Source organism: Callorhinus ursinus, unplaced genomic scaffold (genome assembly GCF_003265705.2).
Source record: "Callorhinus ursinus isolate GAN/ISIS: 27379988/994484 unplaced genomic scaffold, GSC_fseal_2.0 scaffold25, whole genome shotgun sequence".
In the NCBI taxonomy this organism is placed as follows: domain Eukaryota; kingdom Metazoa; phylum Chordata; class Mammalia; order Carnivora; family Otariidae; genus Callorhinus; species Callorhinus ursinus.
Genome location: NW_027397087.1, coordinates 14,756,240 through 14,775,712, shown reverse-complemented (window position 1 = coordinate 14,775,712; position 19,473 = coordinate 14,756,240). Strand labels below are relative to the sequence as shown.

The 19,473-nt window shown below is 41.5% G+C and overlaps 1 protein-coding gene and 1 long non-coding RNA gene across 7 annotated transcripts in view; one reads left to right on the top strand and one right to left on the bottom strand.

Annotated features, from left to right (window-relative positions):
- Window positions 1-1,238: 1,238 nt before the first annotated feature.
- On the bottom strand, window positions 1,239-13,452 carry DUT (deoxyuridine triphosphatase). Of its 5 annotated transcripts, none has more exons than XM_073876960.1 (7): window positions 13,236-13,452; window positions 12,086-12,221; window positions 9,233-9,324; window positions 7,460-7,504; window positions 2,231-2,305; window positions 2,003-2,073; window positions 1,239-1,550 (listed from the first exon to the last, which is right to left on the bottom strand). In XM_073876960.1, exons 1-7 carry the CDS (start codon window positions 13,258-13,260, stop codon window positions 1,494-1,496), a joined length of 501 nt encoding a protein of 166 aa, XP_073733061.1. In that variant the 5' UTR covers window positions 13,261-13,452; the 3' UTR covers window positions 1,239-1,493. The 5 variants fall into 5 exon arrangements, with proteins under 5 accessions (XP_073733061.1, XP_025739805.2, XP_073733062.1 ...); XM_025884020.2 differs by lacking the exon at window positions 13,236-13,452 and adding an exon at window positions 12,787-13,177; XM_073876961.1 differs by lacking the exon at window positions 13,236-13,452 and adding an exon at window positions 12,787-12,917 and having other exon boundaries at window positions 12,086-12,199.
- Window positions 12,768-19,473, top strand: part of LOC112833061 (uncharacterized) — a 22,065-nt gene continuing 15,359 nt past the window's right edge. For both annotated transcript variants that reach the window (XR_012373620.1, XR_012373619.1), the window contains exon 1: window positions 12,768-12,902. This is a non-coding gene — a long non-coding RNA (uncharacterized lncRNA). The remainder of the gene's footprint in view (window positions 12,903-19,473) is intronic.

Sequence of the window (19,473 nt, the reverse complement as noted above, 5' to 3'; positions counted from 1 at the left end):
AAATACTACATTGCAGGTTATAACAAGGCCTAAAGAATCACTGGGAGGGCAGAAGAAACAAACTCTAGCCTGTGCTTCCAGGAATCGGGCAGCTGAGAGCTGCTGGCTCCAGAAGCACTCCATCTGCATGACCCACATTCGCAAAATGATGTCTCGTGACCTAAATGATGAATCTGACCCTAGGACATCTGACCGGCAAAACCTACGTGACACCCGAAGCCCTGGTGCAAAGGGGTCTGGGCATACAGCACAGGAAATACGCCTGGAAGGTTGCAAATGATGTCCATCAAGCTAATGCACAGACTCAGCCAACTACCTGCAATGACAGGCTGCGGACACATAGTAACTCAAAAGTACCTGGGATGGACAAACCCAGTGGCCTCAACACACATCATTACGTACTTTATCCCTATTAAATTGCCTGCTTCCTTGGCTATGGCCTGTTATCGCTACTCTAGTGAGGGAAACTCACACAACTTGTACAATTTATTTGATGGAATGAAATCAGAAGAACAAACCATCTGGAAATCCCCAGGTTACATCTTTCACAAACATAGCTTTACCTAGCCAACCCGGGGCCTACCAAAAGGATGATTAAAAAATTATAATAGGGGTGCCTGAGTGACTCAGTTGGTTAAACGTCCAACTCTTGATTCTGGCACAGGTCATGATCTCAGGGCCCTGAGATCAAGCCCAATGTCGGCTCCGTGCTGAGCATGGAGCCTGCTTAAGATTCTCTCTCCCTCTTCCCACCCCTCCCCCAAATAATAATTAAAAAATAACCTGAGGATTCTCTTCTTCCCAATGTCATAAAGAATCTTAAGATCCAAAACATTTTTTAAAGATTTTATTTATTTTATCTCATTTATTTGACAGAGAGAGAGCACAAGCAAGGCAGTGGCCAGCAGAGGGAGAGGGAGAGGCAGGCTCCCCACTGAGCAGGGAGCCCAACTCAGGGATTGACCCCAGGACCCCGGAATCATGACCTGAAACGCTTAACTGAGCCACCCAGGTGCCCCAAGATCAAAAACATTTTTGAGAGCAATGAAGAGAAGGGACGAACAAGGAATAACTTCAACTTCTTTTTATTAACTTTTTAGTCACTCATACAATAATTTGTATCTATGAAAGAATTCAAATTTATTGAATGAAAGGCACTGCTTACGATTTACAAAACAAGTAAGTTGAAGAGGAAGCTTTCAGTGAATTAAATAATACACGGTTTTTTGGATCTGTAATTGATAAACATTTAATTAAAAAAATAAACAGCTTGTATTAGGTCACCACACAGATTTATACAACAATCAGATGTGTAAAAACATAAGTAAGGTTTTAGGGACCCCAACACAGGTATCTTTTCCTAAATCCTAAGAGAACCAAACAGTTTTAGAAGCTAAAGCTATTATGTTTACAGATGTGCAAAACACTAAGCAAAAATCCTTTATTTTTAAGAAAAAAGTACGTTTCCTCATTTTCTATTCTTGGCATAAATGTTAATTCTTCCCCGTGGAACCAAAACCTCCTGAACCCCTTTCAGTGTCATCTAAAACCTGAAAAGACATAAAGGTGGTTGCCAGGTAGTTAATTTCAGTTCTCTTTCGGTTCTCTCTAGCTCCTAACCGCTAAGACTTTTATTCTTGCTGTATAAGCGTGAATGAATGAATGAATGAATGAATCTCCTCTTCAAAAAGGAGATTACAAAAAGAAAATTAAATTTTTAAAAAGCTCCATAAATAAGATACTGGACAATTTTCAAAAAAGCTAGAGAAATAGAATTTCAGGGTATATTTAAATGATTTATTACCCAAAGTAATGCTATATAACAGCTATGAAAAACATTTCACTAAATTCTAAAACTAAGCTTTTAATTTTCCTTTAAACAGGACTATTATATGTGCTATTACTTAGTTACAAATACCATATGGAACCCTTGAAATTGTATTTTTCCCTTCACTGAAGATGTTACATCATTTATTCCCTGCTCAGCTGTTATGATACTTACCTGAACTTCCTCTATTTCTGGATAAAAAATCCGTTCACAAATGAGCTGTGCAATCCGATCGCCCTTTTTGACTTGAAAGGAAAAGAAGAGTTTATTACTGATATTTTATTGATCCTTTCTCTATATCTTGCCTGTACAGTGAGAATTTGAGGAGGGAGCATGTGTTATCTAGACACTCAGAACTCAGAAAACTCACTGCATTTATGTGATTATATGCATCTAACGTACCTTGAAACTTTTCTTTGCCAAAATTAAATAGTACGACACCCACATTTCCTCTGTAATCTTCATCTATGACGCCAGCTAAGGAAAAGAAAAATAACAGAAGCATGGTTTATGCGACCAAAACACTGAGGGTGTAGGATTACCTCAAAATCATTCTTATGTAGCTCCGAGGTTTTAATCCGCAAGAATGAGTAAGTGAATCTTGCTCTGGAACTAGGTAAAATCTCAAAACTAAGAAATGAGTCTTACTAAAATGCAAACACATAGAATTTATAGAACGGCCCTAATTTTCCCACCTGTCACCCTTACAAATGGTGACCATTTCCTATTCTAAACTGGGAGTAGGTACTTCACATCTCAGATGGGTCATCCTGAATTGCTCACTCCAAAACTACTGTTCATCTGCTGCACACCTGCTAAAAAGACTAGAAGAAAATTACGACTAGCGTTTTAAAGGTTTTTCCTGGCAGCACCTTCCCACTAATATCCAGAATGAAATATGATTGAGTCATAAATAAAAATGTCCAACAGCCTGAAGATCTGCTGTGGAATAAGCCAATGCTGACATTGTTAAGCCGCAGTCTAGCTAATATCAGAACATTCATTTTATAATAAAAATGGAGGTGAATCCTTCCGTTCATATTCCACCTCTCCTTTTAATTTGAGCCACCGTCCTTTCTTAGAGCGTGATCTCTCAGAAGACATTAGCACATCCGCTTAACAAGGAGTACACTTTTCTATAACACCGTGTGTAATCAGTACCTGTTTGAGATTATGAACACAGGGACAACAAATCTTTGCAGGACAAGACTTGAGCCAGGGCCCTAGTACATTTACCAGGCTTGTTAGCATTTAACTTTGAGCCAAGAACTTAAAATGTTTCCATAAACACAAGCACAGATAATGCAGGTGTATAGCAGGCCTTCCCATTTCCTCTTTCAATATTGAGACATAATTCACAACTCAACGGTTTCTAGCATATTCGGAATTGTGCGACCATCACCACAATCAGTTTGGGGGACCGTTTTCATTACCCCGAAACAAAATCCCCTATTAGGAGTCACTTCTCTTCCTCCTCATCCTCCCCACTGCCAATTTCCTTCTATACACGTTCATTCTTTCCCCTCAGTTTGTGAAATTTCATGGCACCCTAATTAAATGTAGCTCCATGTCACAGTTTACATATTAGTAACACCCCACCTCCTAAAAACCAAACACACAAAACTCTTATTAAAGAAAAAAAAAGAAAGTAAAAATAATCAGGATTGTAGCTCAATGGGTATTAATGCTGATTGACCAGACTCATAATTATTTTGAAGGTCAACTGAAATTTTTTTTTTTTTTTTTTTAAGAACAAAGGTAAGCATTCCCCTTCAATTTTCTTATAGGGGAAAAATACTCAGAAAAACCAACATTTTAGATTTTTCCAGTGGATTATAGAAGTTTACATGAATCCCTGTGCTTTATGAATGATTTACTAGGGAGAAATGAAATCAAATTGAAGCATTCTTAAAGGTTCCTGATACACTTTTAAGAGTTTGAATTAAAGGTCAGTAATTTTAAACAGTGAGAAGAAAGGGTAGGTACGTAGCAGAACGGCAGCAGAGGAGGTTCCTATCATGTTAGACGGAAGGAAACAGTCTATTCTTTTCTGGCTGCACAGAAACAAAGCCTTGACCAATTCAAAGAATCCTGAAGCCTGGCTTCTTTCCCCACTGCCACTTGACCATTAAATTAGTTCTTACTGTGTCATTGGTAGAACAAGGGGACCAGCTGTTTTCTCTATTATCTATATGCAGCAAAGGTCTGGCTGTAGGAACAACCTGGATCAGATTCACTGGAGAAACCCCTGTGGAGAACATGCTATTCCCTACTAGAACAAATGAACCCAGAAGACCACGGAATCTCTGAGCTGCAGATCTCAAGTGCGGGCTAGTACTCAGTTGCCTGGAAGGGGTTCGATGAAGACAATGTGGACTGACTTCTGAAATCTTAGTTTCTACTTTATAAGAAAGAGCTTAGATTACCCAAATAGTACACATACATATAAAACTAATACTGTTCCCCTACCTTCCCTCGGGCAGCCAATGTTACAGTAATGGATTTTACGTATTACTTTCTTATATATTAGTCAGATGTCAGAAGTCCTTGTATTTTAGTGATTTTAGTCTCGCATCAAAGTATTTCCAAAAGGCACTTTCCTGATCCAAAGGGTGTGTACATTTAAAATTTTAATGCATATTTCTAGATTACCTTGCAAAAAAGGTGTAGCAATTCAAACTTCTATCAGTGATATTTAAGAACGCCCATTTCCAAAGTCCTTGCCAATACCAAACGACAGCAATCTTTTTTTCAAAGATGTGGGAGGAGGGGCAAGGGGAGAGGGAGAGAATCTCAAGCACACTCCATGCTGAGCCTGGAGCCCAGAGCCTGACTCAGGGCCTGATCTCACAACCTGAGCTGAAACCAAGAGTCAGATGCTTAACCGACTGAGCCACCCAGACACCCCCAGATGGCAGCAATTAAAAAAAAAATTCTGGCCAATGTGATGAGTGAAAAATGGTATCTCATGGCTTTACTTTGTATTTCCCTGATGACTAATAAGGCTAGAATGTTTTTCCTCTGTATGTTTGTTGCACATTTGTATGACCTCTTCTGTATTTTGTTTATGATTTTTCCCCTTATTTGTTTGGGTATTTAATTCTTTTGCCTATGACCTGCAAGTATTTATGTTTTTACTTTATGGTATCTTCTCCCATACAAAAACACTCCCTTTTTGGAGAGACCTTTGCTATATATCTATAAAGTAGTCCCATCAAACTCAAATGGTTGGGTGTCTTGAATTCTGTAAAGCCAGATATCTACTAAGATTTTATGCTTGGCACATAGAGATGTGAAAAGCCTTTTAACTAACTAAAAGAAATGAAGTTGTTTGAAGTCAATTAAAATGTATCACAGGAAAAAAAGCGCCCTCAGTAATACTTTTTTTTAGCATGAATGCCAATAGTATGAAAAATGCAATTGTTCCAAGTTTATTTATTACTCAAAGGCAATTTGACCTTCAAGAAAAACCCAAGACATTCTTTTTCTACATAAGGAACATAAGCATCAGGGATATTTCTCTTCATGAGAAAGCAGAAAGTATTTTGAAGTTATCACTGGAAAAATCATACATTGGAACTGGCAGAGTAATTAACTGACTTCAGGCACAAGTTTTTCTGTGTCAAGACTTTGGCATGTCATTTGTTGGAAACCTTTAGTGAAAACTATCCACACCTACCAGATGTGAATTCTGAACAGAATCCTGCATACTCAACTTTTCCCTTTGACCCTTATTTACAGCCTGGGATTTCTAACAACATCTCTCTTCTGAAGTAAAAACTGTGGCCAACTATGATAAACGTGTGCCTAAGAGACATTTTTAAGATACTCTGCATCCAAGAACACACCACAGTGTGATTTTATGAATAATACCACACCAACCACCAGGCAAACTAACTTTCCATTTCTTTTACATGAATGTTTTTCAGAAGGTTGTTTTAAACAGAGCAAAAATTAGTAACAAAGTTAGAAAAAAAAAAAGTTGCCACATTAAAAAAAAATCTTTGCATTCTCTAGGGGACAAATATAACTTACAGGGTCTAATTAATATGAGCCAAGCAGTGTGAGATGCTTTGCATATATTATCACTCAATCCTCCTATCCTTGTGAGGCAGGCACACTAATTTTCTTTTTATGGAAGAGCAAACTGAGGGTCAGAAAGTACGAACTAGCCAATTAATGACAAAGCTGGGACCCAAGTCTAGTTGTTACTCCAAAGCCCATGTTCCTTTCACAACCCTTTGACATTTCTTTAAAAATATATGCAATCTTCTATATCCTGAAGCGACAGTCCTAAATTGCCATACTTGACGTTATAAAATTATTTCTGAGAAGCAAGCATAAGAGCACACAACCCCAGCGGGCTGTTCATCCCTGCTTGGTCAAACCTGGCTTCTCTTCAGTCCCTAAGAAAGGACTACTTTGGGGATCGTGTCTTGCCCCACAGCACCACCTAGTGACACCAAAGGGAGACTGAGGGGCAGGCCAGAGACAAGGCCAGGGACAGGCCTCACTCCTTACTTGATGCCTGCAGCGCAGGTTAACAGCTAATTCAGGACAGTGCCTGGCTGGTGCAGGGATGGGGTGAGGTGATACCTAGCATTTAATTGCAGTGTAAAGAACAGAGGGACTGGAATCACGGATGAAGATTCCAGGGTTTAACATGTCAGCTTGGGCTCATTGCTGAGCCAGTTCTTCCATCTGTTAAAAAGTAGCTTTGTGAAAATGGAGGGATTTGGAGAATCTAGCATACCGCTCATTGGAGGGCCAAGATGACTAATTAGGTGAAGCACTCTGCTCACTAAGATGGGAATAAAAGTCAGGACAAAGGTCAGTGAGGTCCGTACCCCAGAAAGGAGGAGATCCAATGCAAGGGAACCATACCAGAAAGGTGAGAATTTCCTTATGGTGAGGGTGGTTAGAAAGCCTACAGCAAGACAGCCAGCAGAGACTTGGGCTCTTTATGAAAGGGGCTCCACGACGAAGTTGTTGACTTTGGGAGATGTGAGTAAGGCTTTATCATAAGGGAAACAGGAGTCGCTGAGTACTTGTTCGACAAAAAATGTAGATAGGGAAGCATAGTGTTTTCTCTTCTCACTTAGGGAGAATCTCTCTTTATATTTTGCCAAATGTGGATGGCTCTCTTATACAGATATGAAAATTCATACAAGACTGACCTGTATTTTCTATAACCTTTTGCTTAAATAATTTAATAATTATTGCTTAATTTCCTAATTATTTAAGCAAAACATAACTCGCTTAAAAATGACATAAAAGCTTTTCCTACCCTTATAAAACTACCTTTCTTCTAAGAATAGAGTCATTTTTGGACTAAATGCAGATTATCACTAAGCCAAGGCAAAAATCCTATCCGTCGGATAATGTCTAGTTAGCCTATTAGTAAAATAACATGCATTTCACGTCATGGTCATTTTAAAATTAGACATATTTAAATAATATTTGAAACTACATCACGATCGTCTATTATTTAAGAGGTGGAAATTTCTAAAGAGGCAAAACACAACAAAAGTCATTTCCTTTCCTTGAATCTGTCATTTGATTACTACTTCTTAAGCAAAGGCAACGTAAACACATACACATATTTACAGAAGAAAAATGGAAACATATTACCTCCTACATCGATGAAGTGTTTTGCAGCCAAGCCAGAACGGGGAGCTAAAAAACAAAAAAAAAAGAAGTTGGCTCCTTTGCAGGGGGAAGGGCGATACCGGATGTAATTTACACAATTTAAGCATGCCACTCTCATCTCCTAGGACATCTACCTTTTCATCTTTCAGATGGTTCTGGATTCAAGAATATCTTTATTATACTGTATTATTAAAGCAGGAAAGAACAGTGTAGAAAAACTTGACAAAGTTTAACTCAAAAGCAACTTAAACCACTCTCATGCGACTTCAGTCCATTGAGGATTTGTGGTGGTGTGGTCAGTGGACCATGGCAGCAGACCGTGGCGGGTAGACTGAGAGGTAAGCAAGTGGGGACAACCTCGGACAACGCTTTCAAGCAGTCTGGCCACAAAGGGAGGACCGTAGCAGGCAGCGACACAGGACTGCAGAAGACTTATTTTAAGATGGGAGATCTGAGCATGATACAGTCTAAATGGGAAGAGGGCAGAGGGGGAGGGTGGAGAAAGGTATAAACTTAACCAATGGTTATCCTAGAACTTGGGACCCTTACTCATGATTCAAATGCCAAATGACATGTCTGTATAAACAAATGAATCAGAGTAAGATAAAAGGCCTCGTATCAGTCAGGCACATGGTCAAAAACTAAACCTTAAAAATTCAATTCCAATGTTTTTTATTTGTAAAATGAAAACATAGAAAGGAACTTTATACCTTACACTTGCTGACTTGAGCATCAGGCCTCTCATTAATTATTTTGGCTTCTATAATAATTAATTATAAATAATTAATTATTCCAGAATAACTTCAATCTGGCACTTTGTCAGTATGTGCTGCTTCTCCCTGCTTTTCCTTTTATTTCATTCCATCTCCTTATCCCCACCCCCCAAAATATTCTCAAAATGCAGCCATATGCTGCCAAAAGGAGATGAAGAAAGAGCCCATCTCGGTTTTTCTGTGAAAGGCAGAAGTATTAGCAGTTCTCACACTCATGGCTAACAAGACAGTGGTGGTCTAGCCCCTCCCCACCCATAGTTCCATTTGTTCCTTTACATTTACTCTGAAGTTAGAAAGTGATTATTCAATTGAAGAAAGTTTTGAACTCTCTCTCCAATGACAGCTGACTTGCTCTTCATTTTGTCATAGCTCCTCCCACTATAAGGCATTCAGTCCCCTCTAGGGCCCTGAAGGGTATCCCTGACCCCAACATACCCCATGGGAAGACACCCAAAGCAGGAAAGACGAAATGGTCTGATGGACTCTGGGAGAACAGAAGCCAGAAGTTTTACTCTCGGGATAAAAAATGCCATGTCATTAGCCCAAGCCTGCCTCTATTTTCTTATATAACAAATATTAGCCATTTCATCATCATCTTCACGAAGACACCTGACCTCAGATGCAATTTGATCCTTGAAGGGGGAGCTCCAGTTAAAAATCATCTGTATTTTCATTTTCTCAGTGAGGAGTTGAGAGAAAAACTCCTGGGCCAATGTGAGCCTCCTAAGAGCTCAAGGAATCAGAAAAAAAAGAGGGGGAGGGCCGGGGGGGTAGGGGTGTGTGTGAGCACAAAAAGCAGATATGTAAATGAAATGTAGTTTTCAAATGGCTGTATTTGCCATCACAGTTGACACTTCTTTATTCTAGGACACATGCCAAACAGTATCTCTTCCCTCATTTATACCCTAAATGAAACTAAGATGAAGGAATAGATGATAAAGGAAAAGCTTGACAAATAGTTAGCATGTCTTAAATCACTTACCTACTCTTCCATAGCACCCAGACGGAAGAGCTACCTGAATGTCCGTTTTCACAAGGGCTTTCTCCATAGGTGGTAGGGTATAATCATAGGCACTAGGAAAGTGATGAAAGAAAATAGCAAGTATTTATTCATAAAATTTTTATATTTTCTTCCTTGTGACTAAGTATATAGAATTGCTTCAAATACATCTCATAAAATAATCACAAAATAATTCATGCAATCTTAAATTTCAATAACCCATCTGACTCTGACTTCAGTACTCTAAATTTCCAATTCAGATTAAAAAAAAAGTTTAGGGGTGGCTGGCTGGCTCAGTCGGTGGAGCGTGCAACTCTTTCTTTCCTACTTTTTTTTTTTAAGAGAGGGAGAGAGAGAGACAAGGGGGGGGAAGGGGAAGAGGGAGAGGGAGAGAATCTTCACACAGGGCTCTATCTCACAACCCTGAGATCATGATCTGAGCTTTCTGAAATCAAGAGTCAGATGCTTAACCAACTGAGCCACCCAGGCGCCCCAAGTGTGTGACTCTTGATCTCGGGGTTGTGAGTTGAAGCCCCACATTGGGTGTAGAGATCATTTAAAAATAAAAATTTATGAAGAAGGTAGTGGTAGATATTTTTAGTCCATTATTAAAATGGTGCTACCTTTAGATACAGTCATTCTGGTGAATTTTTTTGGTTTAAGAGGTTATCAACATGTAATCTTGTTCTCCCCTGAACAAAATTTTGTTGGGAAATTGAAGTGCATATTAGCAGGAGGGGGCAGAAAGGCAAACTTTTGAAAGATGCATGCTTCACTAACATGATATAAAAAGAGGAAGAGAAGAAAAAACCAAGGGGAGATGTGCAAAGATGGTGGCATAGGAAGATCCTGAACTCACCCACTCCCACAGACACACCAAACCTAGAGCTACATATAGGATCATTTCCCTCTGAAAAAGAACCAAGAAAGAAGGGCAAATACTCGCTAATAAGAGCTAACATTTACTAAGCCCTTACTTACTCTGTGCCAGGTACAGTCCTAAATGCTTTATATAACTCATTTTATTCTCACAACAATCCTCTAATGATTAGGGAAGACATGCAGAGGGAAGGGGAAAATGGGTGGACAACATGGGGGAGGGCGGAAGGTAGAGCAGTGTTGTATCTGTTCTGCTGGTCTCGGTAGTTAACCACACTTACCAAGCTGATACCAAAAACCTTACTGGCTGGGGGACAGAGCTGATCACTGGGAAGAGGCCCTGGAGAAGGACACTGCTGAGGACCCGATTCTCTAAGATCCACCCGGCAAAAGCTGCTACTGTTGCTATGACTGTAGCCCCCTTCTTGATGGAAATGTGAGATTTTAAAACGAGCAGAACTTTGGCGATCTTAATGAAGACTAGTAATGCAGTATTACGTTTTCACTTCTTTCATTGGGATTTCCTCTTTCAATAGTTAGACCCTAATTTTTTTTTTAATTTTATTTATTTATTTGAGAGAGAGAGAATGAGAGAGAGCACATGAGAGAGGGGAGGGTCAGAGGGCGAAGCGGACTCCCTGCCGAGCAGGGAGCCTGATGCGATCCCGGGACTTCAGGACCATGACCTGAGCCGAAGGCAGTCGCTTAACCAACTGAGCCACCCAGGAGCCCTAGACCCTAATTTATTAAAGAGAAAAGTTATTTCCATGTCTATTTCCGGATATAGTCATCTTTGTTCATTAGGAGGATATTTTAAGTATGTTAAATCTCTCATATGACTCACAACAATGCCCAGACATGGTACCACATCATTCCACTTTTATCCATGAGGACGAAGGGACTGAATATATCCCTTTCAGCTATAACAGACCATACCTCACTTTTCTTTTCCTTTCCTTTCTTCATTACTATCATCACACACTCCTTTTTCCCCTTCTCTGTACTTGTATGACTTAGACCAGTAGTTCTCACATTAGAATTACCCGGGATGCTTTAAAATAATTCCTAAGGATTTAGTCATGTAGTAAACACCCACTCCCCCCAGTATCGCTGTTCACCTGCTTTAATGGCTTCAAAGACCTGGACACAGTAGTCAAGGCAGGGGGAGGGGAGCACTGAACTAAGGGTCAAAAATCTTATTACATTCAAACTCGGGGGCAATCAATTCAGCTCTTCCCAAACTCCCTCACCTGTAAAAAGGTAAGTAACACTTATCTACTTCAGGATTGTTGTGAGGATTAAATAAAATCGCATACGTAAAGTTTTTAGTAGAGGTAAAAAGTGCTGAACCAATGGAAGGGTGGTAGCATTACTCACATTCCCGCTGCGTTTCATATTCGTGCTCTTTCGGACATTCCCAGTCCTTGGGGTGAACTTATATATGGACATATAGAGAAATTTCACAATTCCTTTAAGGCAGAAGCACCCTTCATTAATCCTCCCTGGGTATTTTTTCACACCCAGCACCCAGACTTCCCCCGTGGCTTTTCTTTCTATTGTGCACTGCATCACCCTCAGGCCACGCTTTGAAGCCAAGCCGGGCCTTATTCATCTCTACCTTCCATTTGCAAAGGGTACAATAAATGTTGCAAAACAAATAATGCCTTGATGGACACTTATATGTAGTTACCATTCTGCACGCTTGTGTCAAATCCTTATTGAATTTCTGCTAAAGAGAAAAGCTGAAATTTTCAACACTAGGAAAAAGACAGAAATCCTACATATATGCAAAAAGGGTTTGTTTCTGTAATCTTTTAGGTCAAAGTTTCAAGCTGTGGCAGCAGATGGCACGAATATAAGCGAACATGATTGAGAGCTCTAGAATTCCAGAGCTGGACCTTCTCTGCGTGAGGTAGGGATGGCGCCGGCAGAAGGCGGCCGGAAGTCCCCACTCACCTGTACAGGTCGTAGCCTGCAGCCCGCGCGGACCCCTTGGTCGGGGCGGTGGCGTGCTCTGAGAGCCGGACAAAGCGGAGCCGCATGCTGTCCTCCGCAGGCCGGGGCCGCTTGCTGGGGGAGATGGCGGGTGTCGCTTCAGAGCAGGGCATGGCAGAACAGAACGCAAGAAAAGACAGCAGCAGAGAAAACAAACGCACACAGAATGAGAGCGCCCGCCAGAATTTAAATCTCCCGCCAGCAACTCCTCGCCCCGCCCCTCCCCTGGGCGAGCCCACAATTCTAGCTGAGAGGGGAGGCAAAGATTCAAATTTGGGGCTGGAAACCCCTCTTGGAAAGCGGATTTGGGATAGGAAACTACTGCGCCTTCTCAAGCTTTTCCAGCTCAGGGTACAGTACCAATGTGTGCTGGGACAGCTTCGGGGCCTCCCGCTCACACAATAGAAAGCAACCACTTCCCCCATTAGGGGGCCCTAATGGACTCGCGCGCGCGCGATTAGAGGCTGCATACCCTCCCAGGCCCCTCCCCCCCGCCCCGCCCAGATCTAGAGGCCTTGCTGGTCCCCGCCCCCTGCCGCCCCCTCCCCCCCTCCTCCCCTCCCCCCCTCCTCCCTGGGCGGCCGCGGGGAGGGCCGGCCGGGCTCCCAGCCTCCGCACACGCCCTACACGGCGTATCCTTACAGCCTGGGCCCCGACATTACTGGCGCGGCGGCAGCCCCGGCTCCGGCTGCGAGTGCTGGACAGCGGCCAGAAGAGAGGCCCCGCGGCTTCAGCTCTCCGGCCGGCGCTGTGCGCGCACACTAAGCGGAGCACAGACGTAAGCAAATCGCCGAGCGCGGGGCGAGAGCAGAGGGGAATCATCTGCCCCGAGGTTTGGTGCTGGTTGGCTCGTCCCCTCCCGCAGGCGCGCGCCGGGTCTGCAACCCTAAAGCCGCGTCCGAGTAAGATGACCTCGGAAGCAGTAACCGCCGCCGTCTGACGAGGAGCGCACGGAGGCGGCGCTTCGGCCTCCCTCAGGCTGGCGCAGACGCTGGGACCCCAGGCACGGCGTCTCTGCCTCCCTTCTTCGACCCGCATCTTTTTTGTGGCCCCTGTTTGCCAAGACCATCCGCGAGGCATAGGGCCCGGCCCCTGCGCACTGCTGAGTTACCTGGGGCGGCGCCGCTCGCGGCCATGGCTCCTCAGGTTCTAATCCCAGAGACCCCCAAAGCAACGGAACCTGATCACGATGCCCGTGACAGTCGCCACGCTCAGTGATGCGTCCTAGGCTGTGGGCAAGGCAGCGTGTCCCAATTCCTAACAGCACCCGCAGTGCACGGCGTGTCGTTTACCCTTAGAGGAGGGCGGGGGGCATGGTTTCAGGATGATCCCAAGGACAACTCAGTTGCTAGCGCTGTTTCATAAGACCCACAGAAGCACAGAGAGGGAGACCCCCAGTGGCTGTGACTCGATCAAAGATCTTGGGCTACCCTGGAATAACAGCAGGGATGAGTAAATAACTTTATAGGTAATCATAAGTTGGGTTTTCTAGGATATAAACATATCCAGTAATTTCCAGAACTGATGCAAAAAGCTGAAAACCAAAATATAACGCAGCTTGTCAAAATAAAGGCGAACTATAGGGCAGTTTTAGAAAAATGACAAAAACGTTAGGGTATTGTTGAGGAAGTTCCCAGCCTTTCCTGCTGTGCCTTATGGGCCCCACGTCTGCCGTTTCTTACTAGCTCCTTTTAAATGTTGGAATTCCTCTGGATGAGGTTATGGATTATACTCTATACTCTCTTCCCATGCCTTTACAAAACGCACAAACAAAAAATATCTACCACCTGAGACTCCACTTGCTTACCTATAGCAACATGATCTGGGCCCTGCTAGGTCTCCAAACTCAACAGAGCCATCATCTTGCTCACCTCTGGTGCTTCTGGCCACAGTGGCTTTCTAACAAGTTTCTATACCCACCAGACTTTCCTGCCTGGGAGTCTACACACATCCTTCCTTGGTTTGTATTTTGTGTGTTTCATCTCAGCTCATCTCAGAAGGACTACTTCAGTTAAGTTTGTCAGGGAAGGGCTTCACCACCACATTCTATCACAATAATCTTTCCTAATCATACCATGTATTACTACAATCTGTACTTCTTTCATTGTTTATTTATTTTTCTTATTGTCTATTTGCTCTAGTAAACATAAGCTCCAAAGTTTAGGGGCCATATATGTCTTCATTCACTACTGTATTCCTGGGGTCTAGGTTAGTGCCTGGCTCAGAAGAGTGCTTGGTAAGTGTTTGTTGAATGAATGAAAGAGATCCATCTGGCCCCTGTATAGGATCTCTTCTCAAAATCTTGATTTTCCTGTTCACCCCTTTAATTTTTTTTTTTAATAGAGTTAGAGAAAGAGAGAAGGGACAGAAGGAGAGAGAGAGAATCTTAAGCAGGCTACACACCCAGCGCGGAGCCCAATGCAGGGATCAATCTGGCAACCCTGAGATCATGACCTGAGCCAAAATCAAGGGTCGGTTGCTTAACTGACTGAGCCACCCAGGTGCTCCATGCCCACCCCGTTAATTTTTAATCAATGTGTTTTGTTTTTCTATATAATGCCTTTTCAAGGCCTGCAATGAAAAACTGGTCTACCCCTCCACCAAAACCCTCCCTCAGATTTCACTCCTCAGGGGAAAATGCTTCCGACTTTTTTTGGTTCTTTCTACTGGAGTGTACTTCCCTATTTCTAAATTATATGTTGCTATTTTTTTTAATGGCATAGAAACTTTCTTCAGAATTAGGGTAGTTGAGGATTAAGTCTCTTACTGCTTTTTCCACCCCATTCTGCAAATAGTTTTGTCATAATTTTTGGATAAGTGAGCAGTACTTATCATGACTGTAAATATTATCCACTGTTGAAATGAGTAATGTGATATGATTATTTTTTTTAACACCTGCCCACCTCAAGTTAATAGGGATGTTGATCTTCCATTTGTCTTTGTTGGTAGTGGTGTTTTTGGTTCACTTATTGCTTGCTCCCCCCACCCCCGCCACCGCCCACCAAAGGCTCCAGAGAATCCAATACCTCACATCTGTCACATCAAATGAAACACTGAAACACATCAAATCCCCTATCAATTCCATTTCTCCTCTCCCTCACTCCTCTGTTCTTTTGCTCCAATCTGTGCGTGTGACTCTCTAGTCCTGCTGAATAGCTATCATCCTGGCACTTCCCTTTGCCCTTCTCTTATATTGGAGCCTTGGTTTTATGGATCTATTATCTTCCTTTTAGTTTATTCCTTCATTTTGCTGAAGCACTTTCTCTAGTAATTACCTGAGGAAGTTCACATTAGAGATAAATTGAGTCCTAAAATATAATAATTGTAATGACTCCCTTTACCCAGACCCAAATAAAAATCTTACTTCATTCATGAAACTTTTTTACAACCAGTAGTGAGCTCTGCCTTGTCTTATCTCTTACAATCCTGACCATATCATTCATTAGCCATATCCTCCCATTGTGTAATCACCTCACTTTATGCATTTTATCTTTCACATTAATAAGAGCCAGAAACTTGTATGAATCCTTCAAAGCACATACTTCAGTGTTTTATACAAAAAGTTATTTGTTTGACTCTTTGTAATACCTAGTACCAAGAAAGGATTCTATTTCTTCTCTTAATGTGGATAAAATTTTTATTATTGTCACTTTTCATCTGAGTTTATTTTAGATTGAAAGGAGAAAAGGGTATTATCCAACTGCAAAAGAGTAATAGGTTAGCGCTCTGAACCAGTGAGCATTTAGTAGGACATTCCTTGTGACAACTGAAATATAACTTGATATGAAAATACATCCTAAATTCAGTACTCTACAGCAAAGAACTAGACGTATTCCAACCACAGTTTATTTCCTGCTGGTTTTTTATCAGAATATAATCATCCTATCAGTCATGCTGATTAATTAATTACATAAGTCTAGTGCCAACTTGAACCTGTTGAGAATGCAAGTTGGTACTTTACAAGCCAAATTGTCCTTCCTATCTTTACCATTATAGGGAGATTTCTCTCTTTAACAAAGACTTAATGCCAAGTATATTTTAAGTGCTTTATGAATATTAACTCACTTAATCGTGACAAGCAGAGGAAGCCAGTGCTGTTATTATCCCCTTATTACAGGTGGGGAAACCAAATTACAGGTTAAATGATTTGCCACAATCACACAGCTCACAACTAGAAAGAGATGGAGCCAAGATTCAATTTGAGGTAGTCTGGCTCCAGAGTCCTTACACTTAGCCACTGTGCTCTGTAGGTTTATATGAGCCTGCTGAGTCTGTGATTAACTCTTCTTGATGCTGAGCCTGCTACTGCCCGTGTTCCCCAGGTCTGGGGAAGATGTGGGTAGTAAATTAGCCAGGCATTCCTAGTTTCACAGTTGATCATGCCCGCCTTGTTGAGACACTTCCTCGCCAGGCCATACTCTGGTTTAACTCTTACCTCATTGGCTGTCTCTTCTCTTCTCGACCTCTCTTCTTTCACAAGATAAAAAGACTTGGAGGGGACGCCTGGGTGGCTCAGTCAGTTAAGCATCTACCTTTTGGCTCTCGTCCTGATCCCAGGGTCCTGGGATTGAACCTCGAACCTCAGGCTCCGTGCCCCGTGGGGAGTCTGCTTCCCTCTGCCCCTCCCTCTGCCCCTGCCCCTCCCCCTGCTCATGCTTTTTTTTTTTTTTCAAATAAATAAATAAAATCTTAAAAATAAAAAAAAGTCTTGGAGTCTTGCTTCCTCTTTCTCTTTCTGTCAGATCTTCCCTTATCTAAAAATAGTTTGCTCATAGGTACCACCTGCAGCTTTACCCCATTTGGTTTTTCTTCACAGAACTGTTACTTGCTATTACATATTGATTCATTTCGCTTGTCAGTTTATGTTTTCTCCCCTAGCATGTAAGGTCCATGGTGGACTTGAACCTATCTTAATTTGAGTTCTTTTCAGATGTTCTGTTTCTTTTTATCCTTCCTTCAAATTTTATTATTATTAATTTTATTTTAATCAATTTATTTTACTATTGCACATTTCCCTTTACCAATTTAGAGATTTTGCTCTCTGATTCTATTTGTTTTAGATAAAACATGTGCTTAAGTCATCTAAAATCTAAAACAAAATTTTTATCTTTCTCCCGGATAACATAAGGACCTTCGAATGCTTTAACTCCATTAACTCTTTTTTTGACATAGATACAATTATTGTCTAGTATTTTAAGTGTATCTTTTCTTTGAATCTCAATAAACATTATCATTATCACTATTTTTAGAGTCATTTAAAAAAATGTTTACCCAAACTTATATCACTTTCTTTGCTTTTCTTTCCGCATCTCAGATCTCCATCTGGGGATCGCCGTCCTTTTGCCCAAACTTCCTATGGAGAGGTTCTCCAGTAGGTCACTTTCTCAGTTTTTGTCAGTTAGAACAAAACCCTTGAACTCTTCCTCAGGGGTAGTGCATTCTTTGACAATCATGCAGGAATGGAAGAGGTGAGAACATTAAAGGAAAATTACCGTAATTCCCCATAACTGCATAGTTCTGCTGTATCTGAATTCAGAACATTACGCCATGGGCAACAATACTTCATTTATCCTGGCACAGCTCACCTTTACCAGAAATATGTGTAAGCCAAGAAGAGGCAGAAGCCATACTTTGGGTTCCAGTACCAAAATATAGAAGTTCTTTCTTTCAAGCCCAGATTTGTTTACACCGTGGACAAAGCACCAGAGTAAGGCTGAGGAGGGGTGAGACATATACCTATCTTTTATAGAAGGGCAATTGAAATACGGGAGGTGGGGAAGAAGAAGTATACGGGCAGATCAATTTCATTAAAAAACACCACATATGTATGTTAACTATCTGGAAGTTTGTCCTTTGGTCCAGGATACCTCCTAGAATATCTTGTGTTTCCCTAGGAGTTATCTATAGCCCAATTCGAAAACACTAAACTAGCATATAACTTCTGAATCCATAAGAATGTTCCTGCCAGGCTCTTAGGAAGAATACAAAAATTAAATATATGTAGTCTTTCAATTTCATGAGAGCAGTACATGGATCTCAAGCATATAAGTTGCTCAGGAGATCGACATTATGTTGAGATTCAGTTCAGTAAACTGGTTAACAAAATAAGCATTTATTGCTACAAGACTACTTTGGACTAATTCACAAATGGCTGCTGCATGGTACTACAAAAGTTCAAGGGGATCGGAATAGTTAACATACAAACTCAGAACTGCACTTTTCACTAATGCACTGAATGCCCAATCTCTTAACGTAATCATCATGAATAGTCGACTCTGAATTATGCCAGTGTGTGTAGGAGTCCCAGAAGGTGGAATTTCTGTAATTACAACCCAGAGAAGGACTATTGTTATTTCATTTTAAAACATCGCGGAGTTTTTAGGAAGAAAATGAAAGCAGATAGCTTGAGAGCCAGGGTACACATGAATATCACCCAGAAACCTTGGTCAAATGCCCATGTCCAAACCCCACTACAAACTGACTACTCAGAGTCTCCAGGGTGATTCTTGTTGGCCACTTCTGGCTAAGGACGACTGCCTTAGGGGATTTATTTCTAGAGAATATGCTGGGGTCAAGACATGCTAGAAAGAATTCCTTTACATTTAACCAGTATCATGAGCTTCAGCCAAATCCCTGTACTCTGGACTGTTTTGATAGAGATGTCATTACTTTAAATATAGAGGCCTTTGTTCTCAGCAATAAATTTGTAGTATAATTTTACTAAGAATAATTGCAGCCCCGCCTGCCTTCAGAGTATTGCTTGTTTCTTGGATAAACCAAATGGAGACCATTAAAGCAAGTCACAAAATGTGCCCCAACTGTTAAATAGGACTAAAAGGCTGAAACTTACTGTAGTATGTAAAAAATGAAAATTTGAACAATAAGAAACTTGATATATTTGACAGTTTGATTTGCAAGACTAGACAAAGGGGAAAGGGCCAGGGGAAGGGGGATTATATCGACTAAACTAGAAAGCTTTTTAAGGACTAAGTCACCTCTAGACTTCTACTGTCTCTCCCGGCTCACACGACCCCTTTCAAATTATGTCTCCCTCTTTCATCTTTGAAGAGCATCTGATGAGACTGGAAAATTAGCTTTTATCATGTCTTACAATGTAACCACGCCTGCTGACTAGTCCCTGGTTCAGAGATGAATTGTATGATCCACTTGGGCCAGAGTAGCAGAGCTGGTTTCACTCCAGCACACAGACACTTTCTGTCAGCAGGGCAGCATAACTGGCCAATACTGCAAGACTGCAAACTGTCCAGTGTATCCCTTCCATTAGTGATGTTTGGTGATGCAACCCTTGGAAAATTCTGACCAGTGTCTCCAGGAAATTTTTTCAGGTC

Coding starts and splice junctions, on each gene's coding strand:
- DUT (XM_025884020.2), bottom strand. CDS start 13,162: ATGCGGGTCGAAGAAGGGAGGCAGAGACGCCGTGCCTGGGGTCCCAGC. Junction 9,325..12,085: donor GCAGGCTACGACCTGTACAG/GTGAGTGGGGAC, acceptor TCACTTTCCTAG/TGCCTATGATTATACCCTAC. Junction 7,505..9,232: donor TGGGTGCTATGGAAGAGTAG/GTAAGTGATTTA, acceptor TTTGTTTTTTAG/CTCCCCGTTCTGGCTTGGCT.